The sequence below is a fragment of the Carya illinoinensis genome, chromosome 15 (genome assembly GCF_018687715.1).
Source record: "Carya illinoinensis cultivar Pawnee chromosome 15, C.illinoinensisPawnee_v1, whole genome shotgun sequence".
Taxonomy (NCBI): Eukaryota; Viridiplantae; Streptophyta; class Magnoliopsida; order Fagales; family Juglandaceae; genus Carya; species Carya illinoinensis.
The window spans coordinates 3,268,610-3,280,622 of record NC_056766.1 but is presented as its reverse complement, the minus strand read 5'-3'; the positions used below and the strand labels follow the sequence as shown (position 1 = coordinate 3,280,622).

Here is a 12,013-nt window from a genome sequence, read left to right as displayed (position 1 = left end):
CACTTGAATCACAAGTTTTGACCTTAAATCAAAACATCTCCAAAAATTTCAAAAATCAAATCTTACTTCTAACATATTCATAATATCATCCTAATATCAACCATGCTTTAAATCATCAAACTAAAGTCACCAAAATCAAAAAATAACATTTAGAGTTTTTGGTTTTACACTTAGTCCAAAAACAGGAACTTTTTCCTCAACTAGTTTTGATAAATCTCTTGATCTATGACTTATAAATATATGATCTTCAAACCAAACCATTACATGGTTTAAAAAGATGTCCTAAAACATATATAAGCTTCTAATTCAAGATCACATGGTTAGAAATTAACCAAAACATAAATTTAGCCAAGAATATCCACACTTTGGCTTATCTGAATATCTCTTTGCATAAAATTTCATATCTTTGAAACTAACATCAAATATTTTCAAAATAATAATATAACATGTATATAAGATGTTTAGGATCCTCCAATAAAATTATCAAAGTCATTAGAATAGGTTTAGACCACCAAAGAGTTAAACTTTCTCAAAACAGAAACTGTTTTTCCTCTTCCAGTTTCTAAGTTTCTAAATCTAAGAAAATCTTTCATCAAAACCTTTAATCATGCAAAACTCCTCAACCAATAGTCATATATACATGTTAACAATACTTCATAAAAATTTCGGACCAATATCTATCCATTAGCTTGGTCAAAAACTCCAAACTATAACATACTCTCCAGATTCACGCCCAGAATGACCTTTCTATGGTTAAAAATACTTTTGACCGACCAAATGACCATGGAATGATACGAAAAATATATCTACGGAAACTAGACTCAAAGAGGAACAACTTATATGAAGGAGACTTTATGATAAAACACTTACAAAAGCTTCGAAATGGGTGTGCAAAAGAACTCCTAAAAGCTGTACGAGAGAGAGTGTTTGGTATTCTTTCAATGGAAAGCATAAATGAAGTAATTTCGTGGGGAGGGATGGCTGGAGATATTTGTGGATAAGATATGGAAGAGATGAGGCTGGACTTGAGAGTTGAGTGTAGTTTTCTCCTACCCAAAAAAAATCTATAAATGATTATCTTACAATATTCTATCCAATAATATCTAAAAAAAACATCAACTTAAGATATTTTTATCTAATAATATCTATCAACTCAAAATATTTTTACCCAATAATATTCATGAAATTTACCTCAAGATATTTCTTTTTATCCAATAATATCTACAGTTTTGAACATACGTTTTGTCCGAAAATATGAAAAAATGTTATTGCGCCATAAGACTTTAAATAATCCTCCGAGTCTAATGGCACAAACCATAATACATTTTGACACTTCTAACTATCTCAAATAATTAAAATCGCATTTCTAGCACCATAGTGAGTGATAACACTAACTATGTTGACAGGCTAAAATTTATGCGATTAGTCGATTCGTGTAAACTTACAGAGTTTTCACGAGGTTCCTAAAGTCAATAGAAATTCCTTAATTGAATTTCTAGCGGGCTGTTACAATCTCCCCTCCTAAAAAAAAATTTCGTCCTCGAAATCGAATTAAATAAGAAGTAGCAATTTAATGAGGAGGTGTTGCTTACCAACCTATTATCTATCCCGTATATATATATATATATATATGCCTTTGAGATTATGTCATTCCTTAACTCTCTTACTTTAATCAACAATTAGATTATACTTCTTTGCACAAGGTTGGCCAAGTTGTAACGACATACTCTCCAAACCTAAAACTTTAAGTAATTAATCTTCCGAAACTCTTCTTTAGAAAAGCATAGGTGATATACTTTAAATGTTCTTGTAAATACCATAGTTAGTAAAGAATTCATCAAAATTAAACCGTTAACCTCTCTCTTTTTAACAAAATCGGTGGCACTCTGTTTTAGACCAGACAACTCTGATCCGCGTGATTTTTATAGGTCTTCTGTAGTTGTCAGGCGCCGCATAGCTACGACACTACTTTGTTCTTCTGTAATTGTCAGGCACCGCAGCTATGATACTACATTGCTCTTGTCTCTTGTAGAGAAATCATTCACGAGAGGTGATTCGTCATAATTTTCTCTATAAAAGAATTATTCAGTTCATCTTCTTTCTCATCTCATCTTCTTCACTTTTCTGAAATTAATCTGCATTCTTACTCTGCAATCTCTTTCTGCTTACTCACTTTGCAATGGCTCAGCAATCTTCTCATTGCCAAAACATGAGGTATTCTGCACCTCGTTCCCCAGTTGTTTCTGCTTCTTCCATAGGTGCTATTATGCAATCAAATAATGATCTGACTAATAAGTCAGAAAATGAACTTATCTACGAGCTTGTGAGTCTCGGTACTCGATACTCATCAGCCATTGTCGCATATTCTCAGCGACTGCAATCCAGGACTGGTGGGGTTGACAAACTCCATGAGAGTATTTCTCTGCTTCAGAGGCTTCTTATGGAATCCAACATGAAGATAGAAGCAGTAAAGCGAGAGAACAGAGATTTAAAATCTTTGCTTAAGTCTTCTTTTCGAGTGGCTACTCCTTTAGATAGGAGAGGCATGCAGATTTTTGAAGAGCAAGAACGTTTAAAGATTGAGGCAAAGAGCCTCAAATTTCTGTAATTTTGCTTTATGATAATAAAATAATTCTTCACAAATATTCATATTTGTGTTTCTATCTTTTGGTATATGTTTTATGTACTCCATTTTATTTCTTTTAGGGATTTTCATATATATGACATGATCCAATGACTCATATAAATATGCATTTAATCATGCATATCCAAACTCTCAGTAATCTTCAAGTTAATAAAAACCTCAAGGAGTTCTACTGGTCTAGGACTAACTTACTTCTTTATAATCGCAACAATCAGTCATCTTCCTAGGTGGTACTTTGATAACTGACCAGTTAATAACTTAAACTTGAAACTTTCTCTCTTATGATTGTCATAACTCTTCTATCCATCATAAATTATCAATTATTCTAACTCTAAATGATTTGTTCCTAATGTTCACATAAATCCTCAAGACCAAGATTTTACTCTCCATATAATAGTCTTCAAAAGAAGATCGATCTATGTATCCATAAAGATAGTGCTTTGCCAGAAATCATTTACTGGCGGCGTGGTAATACTATTATCATAAATGAATCCTACTAAAGCTAAAGCTTCTCCTAATCAAATTACTCTTCCAAACACAATTTCTATCGTATTTTTAGAATCGAAACAATTCTCCAAATATGTGGAATACCATTCATCAATCCTACATATCCTTTCTCATATTACTAAAATGTATTCTATATCTACATTGGTATGAACAATAATACTTCTAATGAAAATTTTTTACTCTTACCACTAGAGTAACAATTTAGCTTCCAAACTGAATTCTCAAGCACCACAATTAATAGAAACAATGACCCGTTTGAATCAAACAATGTACAATTTACCAACTCCAATGATTTGACCTACTCCAAAATAACAATTATGCAATACTACCATCAATTGCAATCAGATCAACGTTAACTATGTTTACCTCAACTAATTCTTCATCCATCGGAAAATTCTGATCCTCTTAATTGTTATCTCCCTTAGGATTCCGAGGTATTCTATCACGAGTCATGTGTCCCTTCTTGAAACATACGAGTATATGTATAAAAATCACATACTACCTTTCATACCTTAAGAAATTCAAGCCTACTAACGACTAAAATTTCAAGCCTAATGTTTGGTGCATTTCCTAAGGACATGTGGATTTACTGCCCAGAGACGTATTGCTCTGATACCACCCTGTGACGCCCCCAAATTCCGTTTGGGATCGGACGGACATTTGAAGCGTCGAGACATGCAACACAAGGTTACCTGCCCCCGTTCATGACATATAAGATGCAATAATCCTAACATGCATCTAACATTATGCAATATTCGCAGCGGATAATTTTTTTCTTTAGCAATACTATGCACCAAACTGAAAATATCCCAATACTTAAAACATACTTCATACATAAAGATCCATTGAATAACTAAGATCTCAGCACTATTCCAAAATAGTTATGATCCAAAAGTACTGGAGATGCAACTCCATCGTAAAAGTAGTAATTTAACTACTATATTAACATTAACGACGCACCGTCGTTCAGTCGACTGTGTCTAGTTGGTCAGCTCCTGATCCTCCTTCAGGTCCTGTAACAAGATCTACCATTCGGGGGGAATGGTAGTTGGGACTACCACAGTGAGATTTGATTACAAATCTCAGCAAGTTAACAAAAAACTTCCATACAGACTAATGATACATGTATGACAGTAAAAGCATAAATGCATAATCAAATTCATAAGTAATTAAAGCATAACTTAGTGTACAACATAGCATAATTGACATAGCTTAAATTGAATCATGAACTGAACTTAACTTGACATGAACTTGATCTGAAACTTGACTTAGCATGAACTTACTCTGAAACTTGAATTAACATGAAAAATACATACTCCACAGTTGTTGTGGCCCCATGTATTCTACGTGTAAATACATACTCCACAGTTGTTGTGGCCCCATGTATTCTACACGAACTTGACTTAACATGAAAAATACATACTCCACAGTTGTTGTGGCCCCATGTATTCTATGTGTAAATACATACTCCACAGTTGTTGTGGCCCCATGTATTCTACACAAACTTGACTTAACATTAAAAATACATACTCCACAGTTGTTGTGGCCCCATGTATTCTACACAAACTTGACTTAACATGAAAAATACATACTCCACAGTTGTTGTGGCCCCATGTATTCTATGTGTAAATACATACTCCACAGTTGTTGTGGCCCCATGTATTCTACACATCATAATGTACTCAAGATGAAACGTGACTGGAATATGAAAGGACTGAAGCCCTGACGTAACATAACGTGACTTGAACATAATTTGAAATACATAACCAACTTGAGATAGTAACATTTCGTAACATGGCATAACATATAACAAACAACATATTTAGCATGACATATTTGTAATGTATAGTAATACATGACAGAATATATTGTGTAACAGATAAAATTTGATGACAGAATAAATTTTGTATAATAGACAATTACATGATAACTTGGCATGGCATGACATATATGATAACATACATACATACACTGTAATTCTTTTACTTAGTACACATACACAGTAGACTGCTAGTAAGTTAAAAGCTAACTTACCTCGATCTCCGCGTTTCTTATAAAACTTCAAGTGCGATTACGAGGAACTGTAATTAGTGATTCTAAAAGTTAGAACTAAATCACTAATAATTTGAAATATGGAAAATACTAACTTAAAGAGTAAAATTTTCATTTTACTCTCTACATGTGGGAAAATGACCGTTTTACCCATAATTTAAGGATTTTGCATACTAACTCCAAAAGTTTCCAAAATTTACATTCCTCATGTAAATTTTGTCCTAAACTTAAATATCAACTCAGAAAAATTTAAAACAAAACATAACTATGAAGAACACATTATGGTTGAAACATCCATAGGCCATTTCCCTTTATTTTTGTTGCAATTCCTTCCAACTTCAAAACTCATGCTTAAACCAAAATTTTGCAACAAACATCTTCCAATCCTAAGTTTAAAACTATACTTAAAACATCCATTTAGAAAAAGCTAATAATCAACACCAAACTTTTTTTTGTAAAAAGATCCAAGCACTTGAATCACAAGTTTTGACCTTAAATCAAAACATCTCCAAAAATTTCAAAAATCAAATCTTACTTCTAACATATTCATAATATCATCCTAATATCAACCATGCTTTAAATCATCAAACTAAAGTCACCAAAATCAAAAAATAACATTTAGAGTTTTTGGTTTTACACTTAGTCCAAAAACAGGAACTTTTTCCTCAACTAGTTTTGATAAATCTCTTGATCTATGACTTATAAATATATGATCTTCAAACCAAACCATTACATGGTTTAAAAAGATGTCCTAAAACATATATAAGCTTCTAATTCAAGATCACATGGTTAGAAATTAACCAAAACATAAATTTAGCCAAGAATATCCACACTTTGGCTTATCTGAATATCTCTTTGCATAAAATTTCATATCTTTGAAACTAACATCAAATATTTTCAAAATAATAATATAACATGTATATAAGATGTTTAGGATCCTCCAATAAAATTATCAAAGTCATTAGAATAGGTTTAGACCACCAAAGAGTTAAACTTTCTCAAAACAGAAACTGTTTTTCCTCTTCCAGTTTCTAAGTTTCTAAATCTAAGAAAATCTTTCATCAAAACCTTTAATCATGCAAAAATCCTCAACCAATAGTCATATATACATGTTAACAATACTTCATAAAAATTTCGGACCAATATCTATCCATTAGCTTGGTCAAAAACTCCAAACTATAACATACTCTCCAGATTCACGCCCAGAATGACCTTTCTATGGTTAAAAATACTTTTGACCGACCAAATGACCATGGAATGATACGAAAAATATATCTACGGAAACTAGACTCAAAGAGGAACAACTTATATGAAGGAGACTTTATGATAAAACACTTACAAAAGCTTCGAAATGGGTGTGCAAAAGAACTCCTAAAAGCTGTACGAGAGAGAGTGTTTGGTATTCTTTCAATGGAAAGCATAAATGAAGTAATTTCGTGGGGAGGGATGGCTGGAGATATTTGTGGATAAGATATGGAAGAGATGAGGCTGGACTTGAGAGTTGAGTGTAGTTTTCTCCTACCCAAAAAAAATCTATAAATGATTATCTTACAATATTCTATCCAATAATATCTAAAAAAAAACATCAACTTAAGATATTTTTATCTAATAATATCTATCAACTCAAAATATTTTTACCCAATAATATTCATGAAATTTACCTCAAGATATTTCTTTTTATCCAATAATATCTACAGTTTTGAACATACGTTTTGTCCGAAAATATGAAAAAATGTTATTGCGCCATAAGACTTTAAATAATCCTCCGAGTCTAATGGCACAAACCATAATACATTTTGACACTTCTAACTATCTCAAATAATTAAAATCGCATTTCTAGCACCATAGTGAGTGATAACACTAACTATGTTGACAGGCTAAAATTTATGCGATTAGTCGATTCGTGTAAACTTACAGAGTTTTCACGAGGTTCCTAAAGTCAATAGAAATTCCTTAATTGAATTTCTAGCGGGCTGTTACATTTGGGACCAGGAAAATAGTGGCAAATTTAGTTTCAAAAGTGCCTATCGATTCTTTAGAGCTAACAAAGGTGAGAGCATAGGTGAAACCTCGAATGCTAGAAGCCAAAACTCATTATGGTCTGCTCTATGGAAGTTGAAGATTCCCAACAAAGTTAAAGTATTTGCCTAGAGAGCATGCATGGATGGACTTCCAACATTTGAAAACCTAAAAAGAAGACATATTGATGTGGATGGTAAATGTATTTTCTGAAAGGACAAAAAGGAGGATCTACCCTATGCCCTTATGCACTGTCCAAGTGTTCATGATCATTGGATTGGATATGTTCCTTTTATAATAATAATAATAATAATAATAATAATAAAATAAATAAATAAATAAGTGGATTCCAATATGTCATTAAAGGAAGTGGCTCTAAGCATTAAGGAAGAAGACACACTTGACGAGTTGACTAGTTTTGTACTGATTGCATGGGTGGGCTTTTGGTTCAGAAGAAATAAAATGTTGCATGAGAAAGTATGCATGGAACCACATCAGGTAATTGATTTTGTTTTATCAATGAAAAAATTTCCTAATGAGGCAAGTCCCAGTTTCGCAGTAGAAGACAAACTATCGTTGGCAATCCTCACCAAATGACTTTCTAAAACTGAATGTAGATGGTGCAATATTCTATGATCAACATAAGGCTAAAGTGGGTATTATTCTCCGAGATACAAAAGGTGATATTGTGATGCTGCTAGTAAGTTGGAAGAGGAGGTTCTAGATCCTGTTGCTATTGAAGTTTTAGCCATGTTTCGAGGCCTACAATTTTGTGCTAATATGGGGATAAAAAAGCTTATCCCTGAAAATGATAGCTTGTCGATGGTTTCTGAGCTTGAAGTTAGTGTTTCATATGCCCCACAAAGAGTTTTAGTGCCGGAAACAAAAAGACTTATGTAGCTATTCAAAGAGTGCAATGTTCAACATGTTAATCGACTAGGAATGGGACAGCTCACGAGCTTGCTAGATGCGCTTGGACTGTTGAAGATATAGAAATGTGGTAGGGGTAGTGTTCCTATTCATGTATCCCAAGTCATATGGCTGGACAAACATTCTCTGTAATGTTTCTATTTTATGAATATGAAATTTTTCTAATAAAAAAAATAATGGCTCTTAATTAACAAAGAAAAAGAGAAATGCATGCACAGTGTAGATCAGCATTTTTTTAATGTATTTTATTTATTTATTTATTGGTTTTAAAGTGAAAATAGCATTGCCTAAAGGTCATTAATGAAAAAGGAGAGGCTGGATGACCACATGTCCCAGGAGTGAGTAAAAAAGACGAATTATCAGGCAATTTTTGGAGAGACTAACGTATTGTTGCTCTACAACGGATCTCCAACTTTATTAAAAGCTACTTTTGCTTGAATGAAACGTTATTAGGCTCCATTGTTATCCTACTTTCTTTCTTCTTTAGTTTCAGATGGGAAAGCAAAACTAAAGAATGAAAAGGCCTCCAGCTGGGCCATTCTTTCCTGTCCTGTCCTGTGTATTTTTGCGACACACAACTTTGGATGGAAATAGCCAAGACAATCTAGAAAGAACAAAAATATGGTTGGTAATGGATGGAGGTTGGAGCAATTTATCTTATCTTCTGCAATGGCATAGTCTTGTTCATACCATTGACGCCATTTTTTCCAAGCTTCCTTTTTCTTCATAGAAAACGGGTGAGAATTCAAAGCCAAGAAGGGCCTGAAAATCAGGAAACTTAATTACTTGAATCTGGACATGCTTATTGCATTGACTTGAATCTGGACATGCTTCTAGAGGACCTGAGAAAACCATTTTTTTCCCATTTTAAGGGCTGTCAAGATTGAGTTGGGTTGGGTTGAACCAAAAGTCTTTTGTCATAGTCATTGCGTATTCCTGGATCTTACTTAATGCAGAACGTTTTAAGTAGCTTATGTCATTCTCTCTTGACAATCGCTTAAAATGTGTCGTATCGATCAATTTGATTGAAGATGACAAAATCTAAGGTGAAGAACTTGCTCTTTTGATTATAATAATACCCGTTCACAGATCACTCATAAACTCTGTAAAATTTTGGAACTGAATAATACAAAACAACACCCATCTATTGGCAAGAACATAGGAAACTGAATAAAAAAAAAAAAAAAAAAGAGAAAACAGATGCACTCTTTGAAAATCTGTAAAGAATATAAACATACTAAGTTGCAAACTTTCTCTGCAATGATCTTGTATACTGTAGTGTAACTAAACATTCTTTGAAGGATAATTACATGAAAATATATATTGTACCCCTATTTTTTTTTTTTTCATTAGAGGCAGCTTATTTACTCCGAAATATGCTTTTTCTTGGTGCGGATGAAGCACCAGCAGCTACCACTGCCATGCCTGCAGTACATTTAAAAGAAAAAAGGGTCTCAATACTAAATACTAAATAATAATGAACACAAAATTGAGTTGAAAAGCAGAAAAAAGCAATCTCCTAAGATTAGATACGTAATCTAGTATAGAGTCAGCTGCATCAGGTTGGCTTAAGGTAATGTGTTATGTCCATAGTTAAACTCAACCTTGGTTAGCAGTAAAATTTTCCAATTAATACAACACCTATGACTTTTCAAGCCAATATTTGTAATTAATGGGTGCCTGTAGACTGTTTTTATTTCAATATGTTAGGAAAATCTCTAGTAATAAAAATGTTTTGAGCATTAAATGAATATCCATTTGAGTATTGTCCCCAAAACCTTACAACCTTACCTATTCTATATTGGTAGCTGCAAAAGTTATCCCACCATTAATTTTTGCATGCTCTAAGTGATGGGGTTGGCCAAAGCAGAAGGCAACTAACTGAATGAACATTTACAAGTTGTAAATGTTGAAAATTTGACCCATAATTCCAGAGAATTTTTGAGCTAAAACTGAATTTTCAAAAGAATAATCAATTGATTATTGACTGAGAATTGTTAGTGGTGATATTTTTTCAATGGGGTTTTTTTCTTTGACAAGAACTTTCACGGGGAACTGCAGAAACGGGGTTCCTCTGTTTCACACCAGAGCAGCTTCTCCAAAAACTTAAAAGAAAAGTTGGAACCATCTTTTGAAAGATTAATCGGATTAATTCTAGAGATGTTGCCAAAACTATCAACTAATTAGTATTCAAATTTCAAGTAATTACAACAAACCTGCTGCTGCTTCTGCTTCTGCTTCTGCTTCTGTCGATGCTGCTTCTGCTGCTGCTGCTGCTGCTGCCGCTGCTTTTCATGCTTCCGCTATTGCTAATCGACCCACCACTTTCACTCTCCCCGGATACCGAAAATCTCTTCTTCCACCACTCCTTATCTACAACCTTTGCAGATCCATCCGGCACCGGAGGCTTGGGAGGGACTTTTGCATTAGTATTTGTGACAGGCTCATTTTTCTTATTGTTCTTCCTCGACCCTAAAAATATGGGAAAGCCCATCTTAAGATAAAGCCCTCCGCCATCTATGCCGCTGGTACTTCTTCTCACGAGTGCCCTCTTACCACTCATCTTCCTGCTGCTCTCCCTCCTATACAAAACTTCAGTGCTCGGATCTCTCTCTTCGGACACGCTCTCGCGCGGAGGTTCAACCAAGGGCTGCTCCACGAGGTCCTTCAACGTAAGCTCGTAGCACGACTCAGGCATGTTCCGCACCATTTCCATGAGCTCCTGCTGGCCTCTGGCAATGGCTTCGGTTCTCGATTTTGGAGACAGGCTCCGGTAGTGGTTTTCCCGGTGCTGAGGGCTTTCCGGCGGACTTGTCGTCCATAAAGGTGGCGAACAGATATCAGAGTCGTCAACCGCCTTCACTTCCGGTGCAAACCGCACTTCCGTGCCATTCCAGCTGTTATATTTCGTGTAGTTTTGAGCTGCTTTTCGAGCCCGGGAGCCATAGTTCCGGGCTTGATAACTATTACCAGAACTGTCACTTACATGACCGATGTGATCAGAGGATCGGGTACCATTTTGGAGCAGTTTTGTCGCAGGATCAAGCATGGTTTTTTTTTTTTTTTTTTTTTTTTTTCTTTTTGTGGGAAAATTCAGAGGAAGAGATGTGGGGCTGAAACAAACACGGGTGTGTGATTGAGGTTTGCTTGGAGGAGAGGTTGGTTTAGGAGCATTATCATGACCGACGCTTTTGGTCTTCTTGTCATTTTCTTGGTAACCAGAGTTATTAATGAGGGATTCATATCCAAGAGCTTGGGTACAAAAAGTCATGGTGTTCTAGATGATGACGATGGTGATGATGGAGGGCCATCTGTTTCTCAGATTTTTCATATTTTTTATAACTTTTTTTAACATTTTGCGTTGTCTTTTGAGGAGCTTAGGCTTTTGTCTTCTTTTTATGGGGGGTGGAAAAAAGGCTACTCTGTCTGCCTCCACGTTTCTGACTTTGTAAATATCCAGTAACTTATCCCGAAGGGAGGTATCTTATTGCTTAATTTAAAGAATATATGAAAAGCTTTGAGATCCCATGATTATTATTTATACTGTCTGAATAACCCTAGACCATTTTCGACTTTCAAGGGATTATATTATTATAATCTCGCTTAAGCCATATCTGTGTATTGCCCAAAGATTTGTTGTGATTTTTTAGTGAATTTTCAACGAAGCTTAAGCCATGATTGCTCCGGTTTGAGCTGATCCAATTCAATCTGCTAATTAGGTTTTACTATATATATATATATATATACATATATATTATTTTATTTTCATATGGTTGCCGTACTATTGCATTGTATATTCAATTTTCATTTAAAATAAAATCTTCTATAATTTTGTGAATATAAATACATTGTCGAATTACG

General features: G+C 34.3%; 1 protein-coding gene across 1 annotated transcript; it reads right to left on the bottom strand.

The window, feature by feature from the left end:
* Positions 1-9,357: 9,357 nt before the first annotated feature.
* Positions 9,358-11,418, bottom strand: LOC122295372. Its single transcript, XM_043104376.1, has 2 exons — positions 10,369-11,418; positions 9,358-9,577 (listed from the first exon to the last, which is right to left on the bottom strand). The coding sequence occupies exons 1-2, from the start codon at positions 11,199-11,201 to the stop codon at positions 9,517-9,519; spliced, it is 894 nt and encodes a 297-aa protein (XP_042960310.1). The 5' UTR covers positions 11,202-11,418; the 3' UTR covers positions 9,358-9,516.
* Positions 11,419-12,013: the final 595 nt, after the last annotated feature.

Coding starts and splice junctions, on each gene's coding strand:
- LOC122295372 (XM_043104376.1), bottom strand. CDS start 11,201: ATGCTTGATCCTGCGACAAAACTGCTCCAAAATGGTACCCGATCCTCT. Junction 9,578..10,368: donor AGAAGCAGAAGCAGCAGCAG/GTTTGTTGTAAT, acceptor AATGTACTGCAG/GCATGGCAGTGGTAGCTGCT.